Source organism: Larus michahellis, chromosome 1 (genome assembly GCF_964199755.1).
Source record: "Larus michahellis chromosome 1, bLarMic1.1, whole genome shotgun sequence".
Taxonomy (NCBI): Eukaryota; Metazoa; Chordata; class Aves; order Charadriiformes; family Laridae; genus Larus; species Larus michahellis.
In genome coordinates, this window is record NC_133896.1 from 86,385,515 (window position 1) to 86,399,185 (window position 13,671).

General features: G+C 56.1%; 1 protein-coding gene across 1 annotated transcript; it reads right to left on the reverse strand.

Annotated features, from left to right (window-relative positions):
- Positions 1-3,576: 3,576 nt before the first annotated feature.
- CDKN1B (cyclin dependent kinase inhibitor 1B) lies at positions 3,577-9,200 on the reverse strand. The gene is made up of 3 exons (XM_074589788.1): positions 6,705-9,200; positions 5,959-6,089; positions 3,577-4,554 (listed from the first exon to the last, which is right to left on the reverse strand). The coding sequence occupies exons 1-2, from the start codon at positions 7,177-7,179 to the stop codon at positions 5,968-5,970; spliced, it is 597 nt and encodes a 198-aa protein (XP_074445889.1). The 5' UTR covers positions 7,180-9,200; the 3' UTR covers positions 3,577-4,554; positions 5,959-5,967.
- Between the last annotated feature and the right edge of the window lie 4,471 nt (positions 9,201-13,671).

Consider the following 13,671-nt stretch of genomic DNA (forward strand, 5'->3'; position numbering starts at 1 on the left):
AAGGAAGGAAGGAGGGAGGGAAGGAGGGAAAGAAGGAAGGAGGGAGGGAAGGAAGGAAGGAGGGAAGGAAGGAGGGAGGGAGGATGGAAGGAAGGAAGGGAGGAAGGAAGGAGGGAGGAAGGAAGGAAGAAGGGAGGGAGGAAGGAAAGAAGGAAGGAAGGAGGGAAGGAAGGAAGGAGGGAGGGAAGGAAGGAGGGAAGGAAGGAGGGAAGGAAGGAAGGAGGGAAGGAAGGAGGGAAGGAAGGAAGGAGGGAAGGAGGGCGGGAGGGAGGATGGAAGGAAGGGAGGGAGGAAGGAAGGAGGGAGGGAAGGAAGGAGGGAGGGAGGAAGGGAGGAAGGAAGGAAGGAAGGAAGGAAGGAAATAAACGTGTAACTTAAAAAACAAAAACAAAAAAACAAAAAAACAAAAAAAAAAAAACCAAAACAAAAAGAACGCGCCAGGCGGCAAAACAGGGGCTGCAGAGGGAACGCCGGCGGGTGGGTCTGCCCGGCGTGGGGGGGGGACACGGGGTGTGTGTGGGGGGTGGGGTGGGTGTGCGTGCAGGCGGCCGCACATCGCCGCGTACGTGTGACCGGCGGCAGGAGGGAGGGAGGGAGGGATGAGGTGGGGGGGGGGGGGGGGGGGGCGGCCGCGCCTATTGCATCAGTCGGGGCGGGCCCCGACGTGCAGGGGCGGGGCCGGGGCGGGGTCCGACCCGCACAGCCCGTTCGCCGCGCAAAGAGCGCGGTCGCCGTCCCGTCCTCACAGCTCTTTCCCTCCCCCCCCTCCCCGCCCCGCCCTGCTCTTCCCTTCCCCGTCGCCGCCGGGCAGAGGGGAGCTGCGAGGCAAGGTTGCCTCCAGCCGCCGGAGGAGGAAGCGCTGCGACGAGGAGGAGGAGGAGGAAGTGGAAGAAGACGGGGGGGGTGTGGGGTGTGGAATAAAATTTAAAAAAATTCATCCCGCTGCGCAGGCTGGAAGCCCGGACCCGCGCCACCTTAAGTGTTCCCCCCCCCCGTCCCCCCCCCACGGCCGCTTCCACCCGCGGAGGCTCCGCCGACTCCAGGCCCCCGCCGCAATAACAAGCCCCCGAGCCCGGGGGGAGGATAACGCACCCCCCTACTCCGGTCCCGGGAAAAGGGGCGGGGGTTGTGTGCCCCACCGGGAGGGGCGGTGCGGGGGCGTTTCTCCCGTCTCCCTCCGCTGCCGACTCCGCGCATCCCTCCGGGGATCACCCGTGGCGGGGGGGGGGGCGTGGGTGGGTGTTGGGGGGCGGGCGGTGCCGCTCCCCCGGGGTGGTGCGATCGCGGCGGGGGCGGCCCTTCGGCTGCGGAGCGAGGAGAGAAGCCCCATCCCATCCATCGGCCGCCACCAAAAAATAAAATAAAAAAAAAAAATAACGTGGTTGATTTTGCAGCGGCTCTCGTGGGGCGGGGCCGGAGGGGGGTTGGAGGGAGCGCTGGGAGGGCAAATCCAAACCCTCCGTGATGGACCTGCAGGCTGGACCCCGGCCGCTCACCCCCACCCAGCCCCCCCCTCTACCCCGTCCTGGGGGCTCCAACGACGGCGCCGACCTTGCCCCGACCCCCCCACCCAGCGCCGCGGGCGGCTCCCCCTGTTCCCTTCCCGCGTCCCCCCCCCGCCTCGGCGGCGGCTGCACAAGGGGAGGTTTGGCTTGCGGCGGCCGCGGGGATAGGCCGGCTCGGGGAGGCGCCGCTGTTTATTTTCCATCATGATCACTTTGTTCGCGCTGGAAAAAAAGAAAACCCAACTTTTTAAAAAAAAAAATAAAAAAAATTAAAATTTCGCGAGGGTTTTTCACGTTTAACCGGCCTGAATTGCACACACCTCCCGCACCCCCCACCCCCCCCATGGGGCGTCCTGGAGTCAAACTGGGGGAAGGGGAGGGGGGAGAGGCCGGGATAACTGGGGGAGGGCGGAGGGCAGGGTGTTCAGCGATCCTTTGCAGCCGGAGGAGGAAAAGTCCATGGCAAACACTGGCCCTGCCCGTTCCTTCTCCTCGGCCCCGGGACGAGCCCGGACTGCCATCTGCCCGAGCCGGGGTGCCGGGAGTCAGGCGGCGGGGGGTCGCTCCCTTTCCCCCGTCCCTCCCCCGCGCAAGGGCAGCACAAACCCGTGTTTTCGGGGGAAGGGGGGTTCAGAGCGAGGGCGAGCCCAGGCGCGGCCGGGATAAACAACAGGATCGCGTTGCACCGGGGCGGGGAGGAGGGGGGGACCCGGGCGAGCGCCGGGTGAGACTCGCACAGGGTTGTGTGTGTGTGTCCCCCTCCGCCCTTTTTTTTTTTATTCATTTACGTATTTATTTATTTCTCGCAAGCCCTAGGGATGAAAACGCCCGTCCTCCGCATCGCCCCGGGGAGGGGGCGAAGGGGAGCGTCTCAGGCCGGCCGGGCGCGGCGATGGGGAAGCTGCGGGGCCGGGTAGCCCCCCCACCCCACCCCGGGCTCTCCGCAGCACGGGGATCGTCGTCGTCGTCCCCCCTCTTCCCCGGTGCCATCGCCGTCTCCGTCGGTGACCGACCCCCGCGCATCCCCGCCCGGCTGCTGCCCACCGGGGGATAACGCGGCGGCGGTGCGGTCCCTCCCGGGAGATCCCCGGTGGCGAGGGCGGGCGGAGCAGCCGGGATGGTGGCGATGGAGGGGGCGGGGGGGGGGGGAAGGAGGCTGCTGCCGCGCCGGTGCCTGCACCAGCATCTGCTGGGACAGGGGTGTGCGAGGCGCCATCTTTGTTACCAATAAAGGCTGCCGTGGGAGAAGATAACACCGGGTTTCCCCGCAAAGCCGTCGGGTGGGGGAATCGTTACCGGCACCTTGCCCCCGGGCTCCCCCGGAGGGAGTTGTGGGGGGGCAAACCCAGAGATTTGGTGGCTCTCTTGATCCAGAACGAGCAGCAGTCTGGCCCAGGAAGGTGCTAATTTGGGCTCGGGTTTTAAGCGTTACGAGTCAACCAACGAAGCGCGATAAATCCCCCTCGAGCTACGTATTTTTCTCCAAAAAAAAAAAAAAAAAAAAAATTGTGACAGAGAAAATTCCACTCTCTTGTATTAAGAGGGCACATCATTCCCAATTATCGCGGAGGAGAAATGATAGGATGAAGAGAGCAAGCTGCATTCCTTACTTTCACCTGCGCTGGAGACAGAGGAAGAGATACAGCAAGTTTCCTTCGGGTATTTCTTGAAGGAGCCTTATTTCCTCCTGTGCCAGGCTGAGGGAGGTTGAAACACACACTAATGAAGAACATATTTCTTATATATGGCAGTTTTCTTTATTGATTGCTTGATGTGAAACAATATCAATCTGGATTTTTTTTCCCACACATTACAAAAAAAAAAAATATTAAATTGGCTCAGTCTGCAATCCTTTAAGCACAGCCATATTAATTATCAGAAAAAGGAAAAAAAAAAACCCAAACAAAAAAAAAAAACTAAAAAGTCTACCAAATAGAGCATTTACAAATGCACAAAAACATGCCACTTTGGCTTTATGGGGAAAAATATTGTCTTCTAGATTAAAAAAAATCTTTTAACATAAATAAGTTAGTATAATTTCTCAGTGTCTTTACAGAGTTATGTACACAGGTACACTTCAAACTTTTTTTTTTATTTTTACATACAGGTACACAGGCAATGTAGAAATACTGTTTAAAGATGTAGTATCCCTTTTCCCTCACACACAAACACTTCGGGGAAGCGGGTCAGATCAGAAAACAACAATCTTCAAGATTCAGAGCAAAAGCCCTCCATATTAATTAAAAAAAAATAAAATCAAAACACACACACAAAAAAAAAACCACAAAGAGGAAATCAGGCAATGGAACAACAGGATGATTTCGCATGACTTTTACAGGCATTTGAATTTGCTATATGGATCTGAGGTCGGGGGGAAGGGGGGGGGGGAACTTTTGCTACTACATAACGGAATCATCACAGCTCCCACCTCTTCAGCTTAATGCAGTAGGAAGAAATTTCACAAGTGGCCTGTAATAATCTGCTCTGAGCAGGGGTTACCACGATGGTAGATCCAAAAAAAAAAAAACAACCCAAAAAAAAAGGAGAAAAACATGGTGGACCCACTTAAAGGGACAATACATCTTTAAGTAATAAAGAACCTACACTGCTTCTCTTCATACATTTCTTTGCTTGCTAGATTGTGAAAGCAAGTTCCAATCGGTCACCCTCTTCCACTCCCTCCCCCCTCCCAACAAGGTTTATGTGCTACATAAGGTAAAAACTATATACACAGGTAGTACAATGAAGCAAATAAGGAAACACCTAATTGCACAATGCTACATCCAATGCTTTTAGAGGCAGGTCTTTTAAGAGTGCCTAAAATTTTAGTGTTATTGTTTGCCTTTTTTTTTTTGTGGTTGTTTTTGTTTTGCTGCTGTTGGTTTGTTGTTTGTTGTTTTTTTGTTTTTTGTTGGTTTTTCTTTTTTTCAGTGCTTGTACAGGACCTCCATCCCACGGAGATCGGCGATATGCATTTTCGTTTCCACTACAACTTTACATCTTCCTCGCTTCATCGCCCCGATGAAGGAGGACGCGCACATCCTCCGCTCTGCAACGGGGAGGGGGGGGGGGGGGGGGGGGGGGGAGAAAGAAAAAGACGGGAAGGGAGAAGACGATTAGAAAACGTCAAAAAAAAAAAAAAAAAAAAAAAAGAAACGCGATCCGCCGCGCAGCCGGTTCAAACCGACGCCGCATCCCCGGGGCGGGCGGGCCCTGCCCGGGCGCGGCCCCGGCGCTGCCCGACCGACGCCCTCCCCAACTCAAAACCCAGGGCCGCGCTGCCGGTGCCCCCTTGCCAAGCCGGTCCTCGGCCCATTTCACCCCTCGGCGAAAGAAAATGAGGGCTGCGGGATGCCTCCTCCTCGGCCCGGGGCTCGGCCCCGCAATTCCCCCCCTCCATCGCCCGGAGGCTCTTCCCCTCCCCCCCCCCCCCCCAAACAATCGGGCGGTAGTAGGGGCATTTGCATAGCCACGCATTGCTGACGTGCTCCGCCACGGCTCACCCCAGAGGGACTAATTTGTTGCAACTTCTGCTTTACAGCTTAATCTTTTTTTTTTTTTTTCCTTCCCCTGCACGATCGCAAAAAATTTAAAAAAATTAAAAAAATAAAATCTCCTGTTTGTAAACCCCGCTCCTTAACCTCGGCTGCGAAACCGCCGGCGCAATTTACCAAGTCCCTCCGCCCCAGCCCTCGCCTTAAAACAAAACAACAACAAGAAGGGGGGGGGGAAGGAGGGGGGGAGCACAGCCCAGCTCCCATTAACCCGCTCTCTTCCCTTTGCCAGCGCCTAAAACCAAACCAAAACAACCGGGAGAGGGAAGAAAAGAAAAAAAAAAGGAACAAAAAAAAGAAAAAAAAACCCACGACCTTGCCTAGCTCGGACTTCAAGCAAAATGCCCGGATTCCCCTCAGACCCAACTTCTCCACTTGTATCTCCCGGGCTGGGAGGTCGCCGCGACGTGCGACGGCAACGCTGACATGGTAGGTGAAAAAGCACCGGGACACACACACACGGGAAGCCCCCCCGAAATCCCTTATCATCTGACACGATCCACCAGCCGCGTTTGAAACTCCGTCCCTCCATCCGCACGGTCTTTGCGACAGGGCCCTCCCTGCCTCCGGTCCCGGTGGAGGGATGTCAGGGCCGGTCCCACCGCAGAGGGGGCTCCCGCCGCCGCCCCAGCCCCAGCGACGCTGCGGAGCCAGGCTCGGCGCTTCGCCCTTGTTCTTTTTCAAACCCTGCGCGTCCCACCCCCACCCTCCACCACACACCCATCCCCGAGCGCTTGGGAAAAGCCACCCTTCCTCGGGGAAAAGACCCCGCAGACAGCCCAGAGCGGCTCTAAGCCCCCCCTCCCCTCCCCCCCGCCTTTACAGACGAGGGATACCCACTCGGTCACCCTTTCTTTGCTTTAGTCGCATCCTAACGCCAGACCCTAAAGGGAACCTACCTAAACGGTTTACGTTTGATGTCTTCTCGGGCTTGATTTCTTGGGTGTTTGCTCCACTGAACTGGCACTGGGGGAGTCTTCTGAAACCTCTTCTTCTGTTGTGTTGGCTCTTTTATTTTGAGGAGAGGAATCTAGGAGGGGAAAATTAAAAACAAGGGGGAGGGGGGAAGTGATATTAAAATATTTTCCTGCCAGATGTTTGCTCGGCATTGGGGGGCGGGGGGGGGGGAAGGGGTAAATGGAGCCGGGGGGGGAATATTCCCGGATCCCCATGTCAGCCATCGGCTACGTGAAAGCGGGCAGGGGGAGGGGACATGGGCTTCTCTCTAGGTAAGACATCCAAGTTTCCTGTTTTCGGCTAAAATCCCTGTCGCTCTTTTGCTTCGCGTGAGCACTACGAACCTCCTCCCACCTGGGCAGGAGGCCGGGTCCCCGCAGAGGGGACGGGGGCGTGGGGGGGAAGGGAGGGGGGGGGAGATAATCCGCGTCTAAGTGCTCTTCCTTGCAAATCATCTACCGGCTCCCATTTAACGCGGGACCCCCCGCCCCGGGACTGCGAACAGCACCTGGGCTTTTTTAGGCGAAAGGAGGCGGGAGGGTGGCGTACAGCGAGCCGGTGGCCCGGCGGGGCACGGCCCACGGCAGTCAGGCCACGCGTGGCAGCGGCGAAGGGGCCGAGAGCCCCGGCGCCGAGACCGGCAGGGCTGGCGGAGAAAAGCGCTGCCGCTTTCGCAAGGGTACGTTACCATCGGTGGCAGGTCTTTTCCTCTGCCCAGTGCACTGCTCTGCAAAGTCCGTCTGATTTTCAGAAACATCAGTCTTTTGATCTACACAGTGAGTGTCCTCTGAGATTCCCTGAGAACCGACAAAAACCACGGTTTGGCAATTCCCGTTTACATCCAAGCTCTGGCGACCAGCGGACTTGCAGACAGCTTTCAGTAGCCTGGGGGGTCTGAAGTAGAAGTCGGGCGAGCTCCCCTTCTCCACGGCTTGCCACTCGTACCTGCCTTCCAGCGGCTTGTGATTCTGGAAATCGAAATTCCACTTCCTCTGGCATGCCTCCTCCATCTCCTGGCGGTGCTTCTTCAAGTCCCTGTTTAACTCTTCGTGATTCACCGGCCCGAAGAGGTTCCTGCAAGCTGACGGCTTCGGGTACTCCGACTGCCTGGCTTCCATGCGCTCCAGGGTAGGGCTCCCATTAGAAATACGGACGTTTGACATCTCCCCCCACCCTCTTTCTTCTGGCGGCGGTTGTTTTGCTCGCTGCTCTCCCCCCCAGCCGCCTCCTCCTCCTCTTCTCCTCCGCCTTTTATTCCTCGGCGCTCGGCGGCTTCGCTCCGCGCCTCCTCTCCCCGCTGTCCCGCTCGCCGGCCCCGCCTCGGCCCCGCTCGCCCTCGGCCCGCGGAGAAGGGGCGAAGAGGTGCCCGAGCATTAAGCGCCGGCCCGGGGATGAGCCCCGAGAGCCGCCCGCTGCTGCCGCCGCCGCCGGCGGGGAGCCGCGGGCGGGTGGAGAGGCGCGGTGCGCGGCGGGGAGCGGGCAGCGGCGCTGCCCTCCGCGGCCCCGGCTCCGCGCTGCCCCGCCGCCGGTGCTGCTGGTGGTGGTGGCGGTGCTGCTGGTGGTGGTGGTGGTGATGCCCCCGCCGCTCGCACCGCCGCCGCGTAGTAAAAGCGAGACGGAAAAAAACAAGGCGAGACGAGCCCTTTTCTCGGTTGCCCAATATGGCGATTGAAGGGAGGCTGACGAAGAAGAAAATGATTGACAGGACGAGTCTATTTAAACAGCCCGGCCGCGCCATTGGTTACGGCGGCGGGCGCCGCCCCGTCGGCCCGGCCCTGCCCCGCCGCCGCCGCCGGCTCTAAAGGTGGCACCGGCCGGGACGGGACGGGACGGGACGGGCTGCGGCCCCGCCGAGCCCCGGCGGTGGAGGGGAGAGGGGTGGGAAGGCACCGTGCTTCCCCCCTCCCCGCCACCTCCCTCCGCAAAGCCTGGGCCCGGCGGGATTTGTGTGTGTTGTCCCCGGCCCCCCTCCCAAACAAACCCACCCCGTCCCGTTGCTCGCCCGGGAGGCCTGAGGAATGGTGGCGGCTGGTTACGTTTGTGACTCATTCCTGTGACACGAGTCTCCCACCGCTCTGATTTTTCCCGGGATAGGCTCCGGCGACGCAGCCCCCCTCCCCCACACCACCCCCGGGGTCCAGGGTTGGGGGCGAGCTCAGGGCTAGCGGGGGGGCTGTCCTCCATCGGGACATGCTGGGGAGAGCAGAACCCTGACCCCACGGCACCCCAACCCCACCGGCAGCACAGTGGGGGCTCCCAGGGGAGGGGAGGGGGCTGGTGGTGGGAGGGCAGGATCACCTCTTGCTGCCTTCTCAGCAGAGAAAGGACTAGGTGAAGAAATGTCTCAAAAAAAACCCAGAAAACAAAAAAACGCCAAACCTCTGCAGGGATTTCAGATCTCTGCAAGCAGGGGAAGAAAACAAAAGCGGTCGGTTTTGTTCTATTTTGTGTGCTCGGAAGATTAGATGAGCCAAGAGTCACAGCCAGGGATTGTCTAAGTGACTTCCTCGGGTAGCCACAGCAGGTACAGTGGAGATAAGAGCAGCACAGTGTCCTGCCCTCCTTGTCTCCAGCCCCTTTCACAGCCATCTTCCCTCGCTAGGCAGGGCAGCCCCCTCGATGTGTTGCAGGACCCTGCGGGTGCTCTCAGGTGCTGAAGGTTTTGAGTTTTCCAGGGGCCCAGATCCAGGGTCTGGATCTTTGGAGGGCTGGAGGCTCTTCACACCAATCCATCTGGCCAGGTCTCCTCTGCAAGCAGAGCAACCCTCTCCAAATTTTGCTTCGGGGAGGGGGGTGGGAAGGCACACCAGTGTCAGGCTATCTCAACAAGACAGAGGTCAACACAACTAGGTTTAACTGGCTGAGAGAAGAGTCAACTGACTTGGCCTTGAAGACATTGAGCTTTCACCCTGTGCTGGACCTGTACACACACTCTCTCACTCTGGTTCAAGGTCTACAGTTTTGATGGGTCACCAAAACCCTCGCTGCAGTTGCTCTTGTGAACTGGTATGCAAAACTGCATACACCACAGAGGGTAAAAAACCATTACACAGTGCTCAAGCCCAGGCCACAGCAATCTGCTTGCCTTCATCACCCCCGAGGTAGCAGCCCCTGGCCTCTGCTCACACCACTTGCCCAAGTAATCACAGTATTGCCAGACCCAAGTTCAAAAAAACAACGTGCACAGGCAAAAAAAAAAAAATACAAATGAGATTGGTTTAAAAACCACGAGGTTGAAATAAAATATTAGCCATGTTATTTTATTTGTTTGCCGGGGGTTTTTGCACTCAGAAGTTGTTTTCCAACTCCTCTCAGCAACCGCAAGCTCTAGCAATTCACTTACAGAAAATCAAAGCTGACATTCTCATGTCTGCAGGAGCTGAGACATATTTTTGAAGTTGCAAGTCCATGATAAAACTGCATCAGCTGGCAAAGCAGGGCCTATTCATCCGCTTTATTTGCAGGATTTCATCTTCGTTTCTCAAGGCTTTCCTGTCTTTGACTTCCATAGCCACCAGCAAGGAAGTACCATTTCAAATTTCTCTTCACTTTCTCTGTCAGGTGTGGGAGACTTGGCTTGTTTTGTTCCTCTACACAAGAGACTCATTGTAGGCTAAGAAAGTGATCTGCAAAACACGACCGGGGGCTCCCTGAAGATGCCCAGGGCTCACCCTGCTAATGGGGGCCTGCCTGCTTGGTAACCTGCTGAATGTCCCACCGATGGCTCCTTAGATGAGGAGTTCCCAATCTCTGCTCCCTGGGAGTCACTGCTTGTCTCTTGGGTCCACCAAAGAAAGGCAAACCCCTTGTCAGGAGGATTACAACATTGTACCAGAGCGGAAACACATACTGGGGGGGTGGGGGGGTGGAAATGGGGTCTGAATATTGGAAAAGGCTGTGTGCCCCACAGGTAAACAACCAGGAACAGGAGTGCAGTGGGAAAGAGCACTGATTTATCTGCAGCCTTCGGAAAAGAAGAGCCGAGTTACTGCAGGACAAGAACCTTCTCTTTTTTATTGTTGTTTTTCTTCTGTTTATACCTCCCCTGGCACAAGGGCCTGGGACTAACGAAGCGTCCGCATCCCTGGAGCATCCGCATCCCCGGAGCATCCGCGGCCGCGGGGACCCAGCGCGACCCTTTCGGCTTCTCCCCCCCACCCCCCCACCGCCCTGCGGTGCGGTCTGGGCAATCCACCTTAAATCGCTGCGGCTGCAAAGGAGAAAAAGGCTGTGTCTGCAGCGACCTTGCCATGATCTAAAGTGTTTTGTTTACAGTCAGGCACCCCCGATGGCCGCAGCAAATCGTGAGAGAGGCAGGCGCCCGCCCGTAGTAGCAGCGAAGCGTGAAAAAAAAAAAAAAATTAACAAAAAAAAAATAAATAAATAATACTAGAGAGCTCCGGAGTAAGGATCTGGAAAGATGAGAGCGCCATCGTCTTGCAAAAGAAGGGCACAGCAGCGGGGCTGGGGAGGCGGAGGGTTTGCGCGGCCGCGCAGCGGGGTCGGGGGGGAGGGGGGGGGGGGCGGGGATGAGGAGGGGGGCGAGCTCTGAGAGACACCCCAAAGCTCTGGCCTGCTACTAGCCGGTTTTTCGTGGCGGCTCTCGCCGTTTAGGCTGAAGATGCTGCAGCCGGTCAAAGATCGGAAGAGAGCATTAGGGAAAGAAAGGAAAACAAACGACAAGAAGAAAAACCACCCCAACCCCAACCAAAACTTGGAGGAGTGAACCGGGAAGGAGGGAGGAGTGTTTACAGGGAGGTCTGTGCGAGGAATGTCCTGGCTCCTCTAACAGCCTCTGAATACCCTGTCCCCTCTCTTCCCCGTACCCTGCTCCTCTCTCTTGTTTGGGCTTTTCCACTGGCAGAGCTGCTCGCTGTTTTTCTTTCCTCCAGAACCACTTAGGTAAGCTTCCCGTCCTCATTTTAGCCACCCTCCTTCCCCAGCACTTTATAAGGTTGTCAAGTGAACCGGCAAAGCACATCTGAACCATACATGTAAAGCAGCTGGGTTGTTTGGGATTTTCAATATTGCCTTGCAAATAGCAGGGAAATTGGGAATAATACCTGAGCTGCTCCGCAGAATGCGTCTTCCAGAGTTGAGGATGAAGGAGGCAGGGGCACGCCATGACCCATTTGAAAGCTGGAGGCTTGAGGGAGTTTGCTTCTTGCCCATCTCAGCTGTTACTGAGCTGATGCTGCTTCCCCGCACCTCCAGTTTTTCAGGTGAAACACTAAGTTGTCCAGTTCTGGGGTCCCCAGTTCAAGAAGGACAGGGAACTGCTGGAGAGGGTACAGCAAAGGGCTACCAGGATGATTAGGGGACTGGAACATCTCTCTTATGAAGAAAGGCTGAGGGATTTGGGTCTCTTCAGTCTGGAAAAAAGATGGCTGAGGGGGGACCTTATCAATGTTTATAAATACTTAAAGGGTGGGTGTCAGGAGGATGGGGCCAGGCTCTTTTCAGTGGTGCCCGGTGACAGGACAAGAGGTAATGGGCACAAACTTGAGCATAGGAAGTTCCATCCAAACATGAGGAGGAACTTCTTTACTCTGAGGGTGGCAGAGCACTGGAACAGGCTGCCCAGAGAGGTGGTGGAGTCTCCGTCTCTGGAGACATTCAAAACCCGTCTGGACGCGTTCCTGTGCAACCTGTGAGCCTGCTTTGGCAGCAGGGTTGGACTAGGTGATCTCCAAAGGTCCCTTCCAACCCCTTACCATTCAGTGATTCTGTGAAGTTCCTCGAGAGATGTGGGGTGAGACTACCATGACATCCAAGGGGGAGGCCCCAAGGATTCACTTGAGTGCACTGGGGATGTTTGTAACATGCTTAAAAGGAGCCCTTCCCTCTGGGGCAGGATTAGGGCCCAGGGATGTTCATCAGCAGAGGCCGTCAAGGAGGAAAGAGCCATTTTAGTTTACGAATATTACGATATTACCCAGCAGTAGCCAGGGGGGGTGGTAAGAGATGCAGACAGGGTGTCCCCGCGTCCCCGCATCCCTCAGGTCAGGGTGCATCATCTCAGCAGGCAGCATCCCTGCCAGGGAGCGGCTCCCCCTGCCCGCCCTGCCGGCGACCCCCTTGCTGCAGGCAGGAGGGCACAGGGTGGGCAGGAGGCAGGTGTGCTGCCCACGCCGCCCCGAGAGGGTACGGCCAAGCGGAGTTTAAGACCTTTTGCTCATTTGATGTAAACTCTAGAGGGAGCCTAAGGACAGAGATCAGGCCAGCGCCTCCCTCCCGACGGCATCCCCCCAGCCCCGGTCTGCCTTCCCCCGGCCCCCCCGCCACAAGCAGGGTCCCGGCTCTCATCCCTGCCGCCCCGCACTTTTTGGGGCTCTGCTTTCTGTTTCCTTTGCTGCAGGAGGAGAGCAGTTGTGCCCAGGGATGTGGGCCCCGTCACACACCTGCAGAAGCCTTGGCTGGGGTCGGGATGTGAGGACAGGTTCAGGGGATTCTGAGCCCTTGAGAGGGTGCCGGCTGGGGGTACACCTTAGGGGGGTCCTTAATGGGATTTGTTTTAAAGAGTGGGTAATCTTGTCAGAACTGCCTTCTCGGCACTAGTGCAAGGGGTTGGACCATCTCATCGTGCCGTAGGGCAAGTTACACAGATAGTTATGTCTGCAGAAGATGCAGGTTAAATTATTAGCACTCAAAGTTACTCATTCTTCTCTCTGGCTGGAGCTCTCTGCATGTCACCTCTCTTCCCTTGACTTGCTAAAGGAGCAGTTCTTCTAAACAACCCTGATTTTATCTCAGGGAAGAATCTCCTAGTATAGCTCAGACCACTTTTTTTTTTCTTTTTGCCTTTTTTTTTTTTTTTTCCTTTTTGCCTGAAGTGCAAAATGAGGGAGAGCTTAAACTGCTCTTGAAGCAGGTGAGGCTGGGAGTGTCCTACAGCCAGCAAGGATTCAGCCTTCTGGGTACTCAACTCTTCAATTTTCACACCGGGAACAAGGAAGAAGATGTTCATATGCGGTCTCAAAAAATCAACACGCACACACTTCTGTTGAGCTATCCCAGCAAACAACACGATTGTGGAGATGGGGCTTAAATCAGTAAAGGATCACTTGCTGTGAACTGGCCTAATTTCCCCAAACAAAACACACCGTAGAAAAAAAAGCGTTTTCAAACAAGTATAACTCCATCTGTGTAAGACATCCCATTTAATACACCACATATCCCTTGCCCCTCTGCTCCCTTTACCCTTTCCCTTTCGTTTCTTCCCTTTCTTTTCCCCCAGTCACAATGCAAAACACATAAAATATTCTCAGCTACAAATAAATTGGACAAAGCCCCCTATTTCACTGTGTGGTTGGCCTTTATGATAAAAGGAAAGGCCCTTGCCTCGGTGGCAGCTGTATCTCAGGCTGAAGACCAGCCCCGCTCAGGTGAAAGGCTTCAGGGACCCCTGTGCCGTCCCCATAAAGCCTCCAACAACACTTGACCCCCTCCCCAGGGCACGGCGAGGATTAACTGCTTCGCGTTTGTAAGGCCCGCTGAGTACAGAAAGTGCGACGCGAGCGCTAAGTAGTAATAATAATGATGAACTATTATTGTTACTATGAGATTAAACAGTTTTCCAGCCACTTGCTCAGCGATCTACGCCTTTAAGAAAGTTTCTCAACAGATGAATTATATTCAGTGGAAATGAGTTGCTC

Excerpts from the sequence above, each read along its gene's own strand:
- CDKN1B (XM_074589788.1), bottom strand. The coding sequence starts at position 7,179 with ATGTCAAACGTCCGTATTTCTAATGGGAGCCCTACCCTGGAGCGCATG. Across the intron at positions 6,090-6,704 it reads GAAAAGACCTGCCACCGATG|ATTCCTCTCCTCAAAATAAA; the intron begins GTAACGTACCCT and ends TTCCCCTCCTAG.